The 13981-nt window shown below is 38.3% G+C and overlaps 1 protein-coding gene across 5 annotated transcripts in view; it reads left to right on the top strand.

Moving 5' to 3' along the window:
• Nucleotides 1-13981, top strand: part of dync1i1a (dynein cytoplasmic 1 intermediate chain 1a) — a 59881-nt gene that overhangs the window by 32484 nt on the left and 13416 nt on the right. For all 5 annotated transcript variants that reach the window (XM_028036892.1, XM_028036893.1, XM_028036891.1 and 2 more), the window contains 4 exons: nucleotides 8702-8848; nucleotides 10512-10625; nucleotides 10879-11012; nucleotides 12052-12196. In XM_028036892.1, the coding sequence (XP_027892693.1) occupies nucleotides 8702-8848; nucleotides 10512-10625; nucleotides 10879-11012; nucleotides 12052-12196 (540 nt within the window). The remainder of the gene's footprint in view (nucleotides 1-8701; nucleotides 8849-10511; nucleotides 10626-10878; nucleotides 11013-12051; nucleotides 12197-13981) is intronic.

Below are 13981 nucleotides of genomic sequence, written 5' to 3'. Positions count from 1 at the left end.
TTGCCTGCTTTCGTTTATACCTTTTATTCTAAAAAAAAAAAGCTATTAGTAAATATGTGTAAAATCATTATCCTATAGAGATATTGGTACCGTAATTTCAGATTTGTATTTAACATTCCAGGGTTTTTAAAAAGAAATCATGGTACAATGCACCTTCTTAAGATTTTATGGAGCTTTGGAAAAGAAACCGGCCCACAGCATGACAGACCTTTCACCATTCTTTGTAGTAGTCTGAAATGGTATTTTTATATTCATCCTTTTGTTTTATACATCAGCAATAGTCTCTTTATTTATTTATGTTAAAGATGTGTACGTTTTCTGTCTGTATTATTCTTTTCTTTCATAAAAATTTAAAAGTATATGAGCTTGTTTTGGTATATTTACTTTGTGGAAACGTTTAGCCAAACGTTTAAAAGTGGAACTCAACTGATGCTAAGCTTGATAGGAGATGTTTTGGTGTGGTCAAGTTGTCATTTGAGCAGCAACATTATGTTCATTGAAATGTGACTGTGCCATCCATCAGTAATTTACAAACTGAACAAACCCTGAACTCAAAACGTGAAACTGTTCAGCCTAATAATTCATTTCAACATGATTCGCAATCAGCCATTTTTTTTCTAGATTTTATTTGACATGAACTGAGTAAGTATTGTGACCCCACTTCTGGAGCCATTAACCTGCAATGTTAAGAGTGTGTGGGGAGGGTTTGTACTGCAGAAAAGATTTTGCATCTGCTCCGGATTCTGCTACCAGCATGGCTCCGCTCATCACGGCCATCTTGACAGTGGGACCCATCATCGCCTCGTCCAAGTTGGGTCCAATCTTGTAACTTCACACCAGCCTCTCAAGTGGGCAGAGTTGCACCACATGAAAGGGGCCCGTTTGGCTCAAAACTTCTGCTTCAACTCCCCCAACCACACGCCTCCCTTTGAGGACTCCTGCCGCTACTGTCACATCTCATTGGTCTCAGTCATATTTTTATCAATATCCTCTGCATTGCTATCGGAAACTCTGGCACTTCCAGGATGTCCGATTACCACAAATGGAGCTTGTATGGAGTAAAGTGGAAAGAAGAGTTGGCAGAGACTGATGCAGAAACTGCGTCATAATTCAAATGAAACTATTGTAATTTCATCAGGAAGACAGTGATTCTCTGTGATCTTCAACATTAGGCAGAAACATCGTTAAACAGATAATAGAGAACATAAAAAGATAAAACAATGAGTTAATGTAAAAGCAGTTTCACATTTTAACAGCGTTCAATGCCAGGATGCCATTTACCAGTAGGTAAAGACTAATGGCGGCACTTCAAAAACTTCACGAGAAGTGTGTGTGTTCAGAGCTCTGTTCCCTATCTTCAGCAGAGATCTCACACAATGAGTTCACGTTCAGTTCCCCTCATTGTCTTATGTGGAGCACTGAAGATTAAATGTAAAAGGATGTGCAGAATTGATCTAAAATTATTCAGAAAGTGGGTCCATTAAAGGGGTCACACAAAATAAATAACATGTCTTGATCTTTAATATTTATATTCTTGTTGTTTCCCTGAAAAAACAGCACTTATAGCAAAATAGATAACAGTGTTACAGCAGATTTAGGATGAACAACCAAATGTACTCTTTGTGGAAGATGTTGGAAAAAGAAGGAACTATCCACACTCATTTATTTTCATTGCTGTTATACATCTGTACAAATCATTAAGACTAGAAATGGGAGTCTACATGTGATCTATTCTGAGCTGTTTCTTCCAATTGTCTGCCTTCGCTGCTGCGGCAACATTGCCAAGTAATCAGTGATGTCTGTAAGAAAGCAGTCAGTGTATATATAAAAATGTCATTTATTTTAATTCTCAGTTAAAGAAGACATCAGCAGTATCAACAAAAGCATTGTTTTGTAATGAATATGCCAATTCTGAGTCATGTAACTGAGCTGCAGCACATATTTCTGAGAAAGTGACTTTTTATGTTGTTAGTTTTCTCAAAAACGGCCAAATCTGAAGCAAATTGACACAGTCTTGCATATAATTTGCTGTGGAACAGAAACTATACTTTAAAATTAGTGTGCATGTCCATGTAATTAGAATATTCTAAAAGAAAAAAACAACATTTCAACATGTTTTTCTTTAATTTCGGGAGGAATCCTAGCAAACATGCCGGAAAATACTGAAAAAGGAGATCCAAGAGACAGAGGAAAAAGGCCCGGTATGTGCTCCCAGAGCCTCTTCCTCGTTCTTATGCTCCATTGTTTGCTCGGTGAAATGGAGACTCTGGCTTGGTAATTCTCGGTCCGTGCCAGAAACCGCAGAGTGACAAAATCTGTGGGGTGTCATAAACGAGCGAAGCCATGGGGAGAAAGGTGGTCGGGAGAGAGGAGAGGTTGCGTAGCCTTGATGCAGGGAGAGACAGTGGGATCCATCTGGTCCTGATAAGGCAGAGTTGAAAACAGATGAGTGCGGTAAGAGAGATAGAGGGGCGGAGGCCAGAGGGAGAAGAGGGATACAGCATGGAGATTGGGAAGACATACTATCTGGCCTTCTCTACTAGGACTTTTCTTTCATTTAAATAGCACTTCCACTTTATTTCTGTGCAACTGAACTGACTTTCAGCATTTTAGTGCTATAGTAAACAACAAATGACCAATCTCCAGCTTTCTTTCTCCAAATACAATTCCTTTAAACATCTACATTCCCTTGTCGGGTGTCATCTTTCATCATGGTGCACTGTTTGTGTTTTATCCTTTACAGAACAATTCTCCATAATATAATACAGGCTGTCAGAACTGCCAAATACCAGTTGTTGGTATAGAAGGAACATAGGATGATACTTGAGTGACTTTCCTCGTCAGACACAAACACAGCAGACTTTGCCCGAGGACAGAAATAAAACCCACTGTTCTGACAGCAGGAGTGTCGCTCTGTGTGTCTCGGGATTCCTACTGCTCCTTCGTTTTCTTCCGGGAGTTTTTTTTTTCTTTTTTTTTGTCCTTACATCCTCTTCTTTTGGTCTAACAGGAGATGACTTAGCAGGTGTCTAACCTACTCTGCATGTGAGATAACCCCCCCCCCCCAAAAAAAAAAAATCCTCCACAGAGCCACTTTGAGTTTGGAAATTAAATGTCAGGCCTGGAATCCAGTTAGTGCTGCTATCAAGATGCAATCACACTGTTTAGACAGATGTGCTTTTGACTAACACATCTAGGAAATGAAATAAAGAAAAACTCTCTTTTGGTTTGTGAAATTTAAGGACCATTGCTGTATTTGATTCAGTTTAAAAAAAAAGACATTTATAAAAATTGCTTTAGCTAATTGCCATCTTACTGTGAACTGAATTACAAGATTGACAGTGTCTTTATCCTTGAAAGTCTTACCAGCTAGCTGTTTTGCTAGTGCTTACCAGACTGTAATGCTGAGTAGACTTGGGCGGGTATGAGATTCTCACGGTATTCTAACCGTAAGTAAAAATACCACACTTTCAAAGTATCACTGTATAGTCACAAAGATTTAAAAAATGTGAAACTGAATCTAAATGCATCTATTTAAAACTATATTCCAGCAATTACCCCTTCTCCATATTGGATGCTTACTCTTACAGTTAGAATAGTGTTATTTTAATAATGCCATTTGGATTTTCACACAACGCTTAAGCAATAATTGAATAATTCTGTAGTCGTTTTCAAGTAAACTTGCTTGTTTTGGAAAATGGAGTGAGCAGAATTGTCCTCTTGCTCATTACAGTATAACATTGAAAGTATGTTACGGGCTCCTAATTAGTCTTTCTTGTAAGTGAGTGAAAACTGTAATTGCTTTCTGTCATGAAGCTGACCAGAAGGTTCACAGTAACAAGTGTGGGAGGGGCTCTCCTGCGTCTTTAGGCTCCATGCAGCTTGAGAAATATTTGGTCACTCTGTCACTTTCTTTAGTACCAATATTATTACTCCATAATAGTATTATTATGTTACTCCATGCTACCATGGAGTAACATTTTGCAGCTAAAAATGTAGTTATTGAAAAAGTGAAGCATGAGTTATGTTTATTCAACTGGAATTGTTTGACTTGTTAGAAATGGCAATAAGTATTTCTTAATGTTGAACTTCTTTTTTCTCACTGAAAAAATAAGTTCACCAATAAAAAAAATTACATTTTTGTAAACTATTTGGTATGAGAATATGCTGCTGGAATAAACAGTGAATTTATTACCAGGCTTTTGTATATACGTTGCTGTTAAATATGGAGGATACCTGTCCCAAAATATGTGTTGCATTGAGTACTTTAGACAGTACATAATTTCCCTGCAACTCATGCAGTGACGACATTTAACTAACCAATGGCAGAGGCTTTCAGTTTAAGGACAATTAGATAAAAGTCATGTACATGTTCAGTAAATTATAGAATATTTTAACTCCAAATTTCCAGTCAGTAACTAGTTGACCATATAATTCACTCTATTTGTGGGCATTACTACATAAGATGAATTTAGAAAAATCTAAATAATGTGGCCAGAAGGACATTTGTGTAAACACCCAAGTTTCTGTTGTACATCTTGCCGTCTTTGGGACAGACCCAGTCTTAATTTTCAGTAGCACCTCCACTAAGCCTGACTGTATATGAGGGGAATGGTGGCATGACCTGCGGTTTCTCAAAAAGGGGATTCAGAGTTTATTTGGGAATTTTCCTCTTAAGATGGCGACACTGATAGGGCTTTTGAGTTAAACTAACATATGGAGCAAATTGAGGGGTCTCTTGATTTGATTTAGCTTCTCTCTGTCATTACTCATGTGGGGTAGAGATGTTTATGTAGGGTGGTGACTTGTAGAGGAAAATAGAGCGAGTGGAGGACATGGATGTTCTGTGTTTGTGTTTGTTTATGCAAGTAGATTCGCATGTTTATTTTCAAGTTTTGACGGCGTTAATAGTGAAATTTAAATCATATTTTTCAATTTTTAAAAAATGGAAACATTATATGTGTTGCTGTAGATTGTTTCACTTTGACAAATACATCACAAATATGCATCCAGTAAATATTTAAACACACACATATTAGAATAAAAGCACTGGCTAAGCAATGCAGTACTAGTTTTTGCTGAGAGGAATTTTGTACCGTGTGACAGAGGTCAGGTTATCAGTTCCTTCACTTTTCTTGTGGCCAGTGGTTTACAGTAGGTTTTTTTCTTTTAATTTAAAACACACGTCTTGCTTCACACAAAAGAAAAGAAAATCAGAAACAGGACAGAATTAGATTTTTTCTCACACTCTTCTGTCCTTGGAAGATTCAGGACAGCTGTGGCTCTTCGGTTATGTCCCAATTGGAAGATTGGGGTGAATCCTCATCTCAGCCACATATTCGTAAATCCAAAAGTAACAAAGTACCTCTTAAATTAGATAAAAATGAGATCTAAATATATATCTTACACATACATAAAGTATCAAATCATTAATATCTCTTCACTTTGTGTGCCTGTAAACATAGATCTGAACGTGAGCAGCATCTTTCCATGAGTCACTGGCATTCTGTAAGAAAGAGCTCATGGTGTGACTGTTCCACCAACCACATCTCCACCGCACCCAAATGTCATTGTTAGAAACTAAAGCTGACTTTATTATAGGGTTTACTTTATAGGCTTAACTTTTGAATAACAGGGAAAATGTGTGTTATTCAAAAGTTGTCAAAGTAAACTTTTTTAAAAGTCATTTGGCAATGATGATACAAGTGTTACAGTATGATTGGATATCCATCCATCCATCCATCCATCCATCCATCCATCCATCCATCCAACAAAATAATAACCATACAGTAAAACAGAATACTAAACAGACCGAAATAATACTACTACTACTACTAATAATATAAGCTAATTTATTGCTTATTTATGGAAGTGGGAAATTATTTTTTTTTTCATCTTAAGACAGACAAAATGCTGGTACATAATAAATGAATTCATACCCCCATACACAGATTGACAGGCATTTAGTGCTAAATGCCTTGCCCAGAGGCACAGTTAAGGAGAAAGCTTAAATCAACTCAGCACCTTTTGGATTGAACTACAGGAGTCCACTTAAAAAAAAAAAAGAAAGAAACTATTCGATGTAACTTCATAAAAACCTTATTGGAGCCTGTCTACAATTTCTGATTGAGACATTTTGGTCTAAATTAATGAGTGTTATGTGTAAATATGAAAAAGAAACACACTACAAGTGTGTAAGCACTACACGGTGCATTGCACAGCCATGTGCTTTCAACAGTGCATGGCTGTTGAGAGACAGCCATGCACTGTTTGCATTGTGCTGCAAGCCATATAATTTCACATGGTTTCACAACAGTTTCTTTCCCATCTCACCTTCGCACCCCCCCCCCCCCCCCCACACACACACACACGCCCACGCCCCTTCTGAGATACACACAAATAAGATAGTATGCACAGACTCATAAACACTCCCACTGACAGTCAAATTGACCACCAGCCCATTTCTAGATCACTCTGGCACAAGCTGCACTTTATGTAAATAATGGTTTAAAAATCCCATGGAACCAGTGGATGACATATAGGCATTTTGGAGGTGACACTTAAGGTCTGTTGTCTAGTTTTGCTTCCAATTTTTCTGTAAGGGGGTTTTATATTTGTAAGGATTTTTATTCTTTTCCTTAAGCATTTAAAATTTTTGTTTGTGTTCCACGTGTTCATTCTGAGCCGAGTGTCGCAACAAACATCTTATTATAGCTTCAAAATGATTGTAAAGATTCTTGATTCTAGTTTGAACACAACTGACAATTCACATATTTTCTGCATGGCAGTGGAAGTATCATGCTGGGAAGGTTCTGCTTTCTTAGCAGGGACAGGGAGGCATGTCAAAGTGGATGGGATGATGAATGCAGCTATATGCAGGAAGAAAACCTGCATGAGTTTGCAAAAGGTTTGGTAATTGAATACAAATGGCGCTTTTGAAATTTTTATTTGTCAAAACAATTGAAAGTGCACCCTCTGTTTTCCTCCTACGTTACATTTATGCTGTACTTTGCAGTGATCTGGCACAAAATGTGCAAAATGTAAAACACGTCCAAAGAATATTAATACCTTTGCAATCCACTGTAGTTGTTTAATATGATCTAGACCTTTTAATATAGACATTTTGTAGTTTAGGTGATTATTACCCTCTCAGCTTCTTGTTAACAAGCCCAACAGCATCTTGGCCATTCAAGCCTGGCTCGTAATACACGCTGATAAAGCCTAAAACCACAGTCCCCTTTTGTCTCACTGTGTAAATAAAGAAAGAGCCCTCATGGCAGCCGATGAGCAACTTTATTTTTATCTCCAAAAGCTCTGTTTATTTTGAGTCTCGACATCTGAGGCGACTACAGAGCCTTTCCTCTGGACTCGGTGATGCCTCTGGAGGAAAAAAACGCAAAATAAGGACTGTGTAGGGTTTTCTTTCCTTCTGGTTTGTTTTCCAATCGCCCTTCAAAATGAAGTGGGGTTTTGGCTGCTTCGCACATGGTGTGCTGGAAGGGATGGACGGAGAAGAAAAAAAGGACCACTACGACTGGAGTGTGCATTTGGTCTTGGACATAGTTTTGCCCAATGCTACAAAGGTTAGTGGAGGTTTTCCTGGCAAGTGGTCATTGTGGCTGGATCTTTATTTTTGTTTTGGGTTAGCATCACAAAACAAATTTTAGCAACATCTATTTCACTAATGCATTATTATTTTAAATTGGAGCTGTTAGAATACCAAATTTGTCATGAAACCATTATTACATCAATGACTTCCTTGTTAATACAGTGATTAGGAGTAGGATTCTGATCATTATTGACAAATTTAGTCTCCAAGCACACGCTAAGCTGCTTTTCTAAGAGCCAAATATCTGGCACCCAGTCTTCAAGACCAATAAATGTGTCAGCTGAGCTCCGTCTAATAAATCTACGACTGTGTTAGGCAACGACGCTGTTCCAGAATGCACCCTGCATCTTGTAGTTGCTCTGCTTTTAATTGTGATTTGTGTCTGGGAGCTTCACTTGGCGCTGTTGTGCTTGTAAATTATTTCTCCTCTCAATTTGTTAAAGCGTTACACCACTTACCCTCCTGTTGCGCTAAGCAACGGGATGAAACATTTTCTCATAATTGAGTCGAGGAGATCCTTCGGTGACCCCGGGGTCAGGGGCGGTTGGCTATTCCGAGCAGAAGCCAATACGGTACGAGCACCGAAGAAGAACCAAAACTCAATAAGCGCGGCAATGAGGGTTGGGAGGGAGTTCAAGGGTGCGCTCGTTGTGATGGAGGCTACGCTGAGCGCTTCAGTGGCTGCTGGAGTTTTGATGCTGTAATGTGAAACGGCTGGGGTGGACGGGGGTCTACAATTCCCCTCTTTGTCTGGTCTCCACCGCAGCGTCACCCCTCTCTTCTCTCCTCAGCAGACCCTCTCAGTGGCCAAGCTCATCATCTCCGTGTTTCCCCACGACTGCCACCCATTTCGTTGTCTCAATGACTGGTTTCAACTCCCACCCAGTCGAGCATAACTGCTTTAAATCCATATCGTTCTCTTTTCTCACCACCTGATGCCTCATCTCATAATTTCACCAGTCCAATGCATTTTAGCACTCATATCTTTTCTGTATTATCTAACAAATATTTTGTAAACCATCTGTGTCTTTATATTGATGAAACACACAGGTATCCCTTTCCCAAAAACTCTTTCTTCTCCTCTCTTTTCAGTCTCCAGTCGTAGCTGTTGGTTTTGCTAAGTTTCATCCGAACTTGGTGGTAGGAGGAACATATTCAGGACAGATTGTTCTGTGGGACAACCGGAGTCACCGCCGGACCCCAGTGCAGAGGACCCCCCTCTCTGCTGCAGCACACACTGTAAGGCCCTTTTTACATAACATACTGTTAAAAACAAGAAAATAGAAGTGTTAGAGCCCACTATGTCTCTAGCTGCGTTTCTGTTGATCAGTGGATCCAACAATTGTGCAAACTGGAATTATGAAAATAAATTTTGTTGATACACTAATTAAAAAAAACTCATGTTTTTGGATAAAAAGTCGACATGTTTTTGGGGGGTTTTTTTTGACTGTAGCAAAGATAACAAGAAGAGGTTGTTGGCGCTGCATATTTTTGTAATGACTGAACAAACTCATTCATGTGTGATTCTAATTGTGTTTCTTATTTAATGGAAACACCACAATTGTGAAATTGTGTTTTTTTCTTGTTTTGTTTTTTTTACATCAGCAGAATATTAACAAAGTTTTGCACACATTTCTTATGGAAATGCAGCTACTGATCAGTTCGATCTCAGCCTCTGATCCCTGCAAAAAGAAATACTGTTCAGGATCAGTCTTATCAGTTTCCTTCAGACAAGAAAACATTGGTATTAACTAAACATTTACCTGGAAATATCAAGATGTTGATTTGAATATGCTCCCGTACAATGCTGGTTGAAGCAAAATAGACGGTTCAGCCTTCAGGTGCAAAACTCAATTTTCAAACATGACAAAGAATATTTAGGAAATCATATAAACAAACAACAATAAATGGCAACACAAAAGTCAATAGTTTTGAAAAAGTAAGAAAAAAGCAGAACATACAGCAATAGTTTGTGAAACACGAATTTATTACAAAACAATATTTTGTGAACTTTACATAATTGCTGTAGACCCAACAAAACCAGATTTATGCAAATACTATTTTTTCTGAAATGTTGTCTTTTACAAAATATGTTTTCAGACTTTTTTTGTATTACAAAATGTTCAGTTTTGTAAATGTCATATTTTGCATTTCAGGGTGAGTGTACAACTTATTGTGAGAGGGAAAAAAAAGCAACATATCGAACAGATTGCTCAGTTTAACTCCAGTGAACTTGCTCACTCTCAACAAATTACCAATGCATGGACACAGGCAGCAAGTCCTTTTATAGTCTTATGTGCAGAAGTCATGTAGCCCCTTACATTGCCACATGCCTTCTGTACTGTAGTCTTGAAGAGATTGCTGCTCTAGTCCTCTCCAGTTAGTGAAGTCCAGCTTACTAGCATGGTGCTGATTGCTGAATGGGCCCTTTGTGCAGCGCAGCAGACAAATCAATTACTGGCCAGTAATGATATAATGGCTTCACACACTCATGGATTTGAACAGCAGCACATGTCCCAAGCGTAAAGGGATTGAAAAGGACCACTGCACTCTGGCATGCAAGTTGCCTGTCAACCCTCTGTGCTTTTGGTCCTTAAAGTATCTCATTATGTCATGTGTTTCCCTGTTTAATTACATAATAGGAATGAATAATTTCATATTATTAATAGCAACTTTTAAAGGTTCAGAATACGATTGTGATTTTGACAGCCTTTTGCAATTAAGAATTGTCTGAATATTTAACACACAGGATGCCAGATTGAAGAACACTTAAATGCTTCCAGGCAAAAAAGATTTGCTGGGATTTTGTTTAGTTTACTTGGTGGATTTGTCAGAGATGTTACTTTAATGAGAACTGTGGTAATTGCCCCCGCGGCTGTGTTTCTGTACGTTACTTCAACAGCACCCGGTATATTGCGTGAACGTGGTCGGCACCCAGAATGCCAACAACCTGATCACTGTATCTACAGATGGGAGGATGTGTTCGTGGAGTCTCGACATGCTCTCTCAGCCTCAGGTAGTGAAAAATGTCACTCATCAGACACGCAGTTCCCACGACCTGCCAGAAGGACTTGATGTTAAGAGTTTTACAGGGAAAAGTTGTTGTAGCTCAGTAGTTCTTTGATGTTAAAATGGAGCAAACCTTTGTTTTATTTTCCCCTAAAAAAATTCTTAAAAACTGTCAGTTATCGATATAAATCATGACTTTATGTGTATTTGAAAGCTTTAAATTGCATAGTTTACCAAATCCATGGCATTCCTGTTTATAGGAGACCATGGAACTTGTGTACAACAAATCCAAACCTGTGGCGGTGACAGGTATGGCTTTCCCCACGGGGGATGTCAACAACTATGTGGTGGGGAGCGAGGAAGGCACCGTGTATACTGCATCCAGACATGGCAGGTGGGTGAAATGTTTTGTGCTGACAACTTACTTTTTTTTTTAGCTAGGCCTCTGATGATCAGTTTTAACAGCCATTCAAATACCCCCTTTTTTTTAATCAGTAAACACATGCCTAAGCCCTAAGATGTCATCAATCACAACACTCTTCAGTGTGGAAGAAAAGGGAAGAGGACTCAGTGTTAGCTATGAGATGTATGAAGTTATTTAACAGGAATATTTTCTCTACAGCACATATGTCTGCTGTTCATTCTGGCTCCTACAAGGTAAAAGTTTACATTCTCTAGGAAACAGAGTCTGCTGTTTATCGTTAACAATGCTAACTGAGCTGGTTGTTATCTATGATGCTGAAAACAGCTGATAATCTACATGCTGTTATCAGTTTGTCTAAGAAATAGAACTGTTTTACAGCAAATCTGACCTCTTAAGAATAAATTGTGTCCATGAAAAGCAAGAAAATATATTTTTTATGTTAAATATAATTATTATAGAAATTGATATCCATTGGTCAGAACAACAAAGTCCAGATTGAGGTTAACCATAGGCGTACAGCACAAGGAAGGAACTCAAATAAAAAAAGGAAAAAGGATTGAAATGTAACAATTTTCTCAAATTAGACACATTTAGGCCTGTTTCTCCTTTTTGTCACTTTTTAAATACATATTCTTTAGATCAGTGTAAGGAGAAATCATCAGCGGCCGGCATGTTTATAGTTATTTCTTTATTTATTAGATTTTTATTCCTACTGGCTGTGGTTTTGACAAGATCTCATTCACAAGAGAAAAAATTATGAACATAGCGATAATGCAAGTAATTAAGAAATTTGACTTAATTAAATAAGCTAATGAAATATGAACTAGAAACAAGAGCTGCTTTAATAAGAAGATTTCACTTTTTCTTTCAAGAGGAATTTGAATTGTCCCAAAGGAATCAAAATGCTCTTAATGCTTCATAAGTTGGCTGATTAGTAAGTTGATCCCAAACTCTAAAAATTGTTATTCAATTTTTAAAACTAATCATCAACGTTCGTTGTCTTCTCCAGTAAAGCGGGCATCTGTGAAATGTTCGAGGGCCACCAGGGGCCGGTTACGGGAATCAGCTGTCACAGTGCAGTAGGCACTGTAGACTTCTCCCACCTCTTTATTACATCTTCCTTCGACTGGACCGTCAAACTCTGGAGCACCAAGGTACGCCGTGTGTGAGTCGGGGTGGGTGTGCGTGTGTGAGGGAGGGAGAAAATGGCAGAGGGAACAGATGTGTGGGGGGTTGATTGTGGTCTCTGAAAGGTTACTTAGAGGGACTCCTGAGAGAATGAGGGGAGGGAGTTGAGTACATTGGATGAACAACTATTTGAAAATCAGTCTTTCTCTTGCTATTTGTGTGTTGCCATGCGTGTGTGTGTGTTGGAGTAAGCTCTTTGCGATGTGTTGTTGCATATATTGACTGTGTGAGTGTACTGTGAAATTAATTAGCAGAAGCCAGGAACTCTGATGACTGTGACCTGAATTCCTCCTCTCAGACGTTGTTATGCTCCAAGGCTCAGTGCTGTCCGGAAAAACACTGATGTGACAGTTTCTGTAAAAGTAATAGTAAAGAAGGGATGTTATGTTTGTGCTTTATAGATTTTAAACAGATAAGATTCCTAAATGCATTACAAAAATCCATCCATCCATTTTCTGTACACACTTGTCCCTTAGAGGGATCAGCAGGGATGCTGGTCATTACAAAAATATCTCTCGTAATTGTTCCTCGAAAGTTACGTCGGTCGTCAGAAGGATCTGTGATCATTCTGACAAATCAACAAACACAAACCCAAACATTTTGTTCTTTGTATTTATCATGAAAAAATTAAGTTCAAGAAGATAGGCAAATGTAAAAATATGCTAAATGTAAACCTAGGAATATTACAAAAAAAAAAGAAATTAAGAAATTTTATTCTCAAATTTATGAATGTAAAGTCACACAAAGTCAAGTTTCCTAAAAGATTTAAAAATTTAAATGAGGGTCATTTAAGTGGTAAGTGTTATATTATATCTGCCAATAAATAACTTTGCCATGGTGTCCAGTCCTCCTGAGCCTTTTTACATGTTTGTCACATTACAACAATATTTATGTATTATATTGGGAGTTTATGATAGACTGACATGAAATCAGACACAAAATTATCTATGACTTTCAAATTTATTTTTTAATTCTTTAAAATAGAAATCAAAAAAGTGTAGTGTATATTTTGCATCCAGGCTTCCTGGGTTAAAAATGTTCTGCAATTACATCTGCAAATCTTTTTGGTATGTCTCCAACAGCTGGGGATTGAATCCAAATGTACACCGCACTTTTCAAATAAAAAAAAAAGAAATTGAAAACCACCTTCTGACTTTTTGTTGTTGCATAAATTTAAATCTAAATAGAATATGCAACATGTGTGCATGTGAAAAAAATACAAAGGCTGCGAATACTTTTGAATAGGGCTGCAAGTCCGGTAGAGTCTACACATGCTTTAGAGATATATACATAACGTGCATCTTGGTCTTCGTCGCTTGTTATGTTTTTAGCACTTAACCTGACAAACGCACAGAAGAAATGCTTTGCTTCTGTGTTCACTGATGTATTTGTCAAAGTCCCCGCGTAACCCCCGAAAGCTCTGACAGGACGGCGCTGGTGCATTCAGAGAATCAAGAGGTGGGCGCTCCTGCTCTCGGTGCATTTGAGTGACCTCGTCCACTCAGGGCATTTGCTCTCCCTTCAAACGAACGTGATGAGTTCCATTTGGCAGCATTTAGACGGCAGTGAAATCCAAACAGTCACTGCTGTTGTCGGGAGAGAGGCTGGATAAGAGAAACGTTGGTTAAAACACTGACAGGACATTTTTGTGCTACTGAGACTGAAGTTTTTGTTCTGGGTGATTTTACGTGTCACACAGAATTACTTCTGAGAAATAAGAGGAACAAAAGATACTGATTACAGAAGTTAGC

Source organism: Xiphophorus couchianus, chromosome 13, assembly GCF_001444195.1.
Source record: "Xiphophorus couchianus chromosome 13, X_couchianus-1.0, whole genome shotgun sequence".
NCBI classification, from domain to species: domain Eukaryota; kingdom Metazoa; phylum Chordata; class Actinopteri; order Cyprinodontiformes; family Poeciliidae; genus Xiphophorus; species Xiphophorus couchianus.
This window is presented reverse-complemented; position numbering and strand designations above follow the sequence as displayed.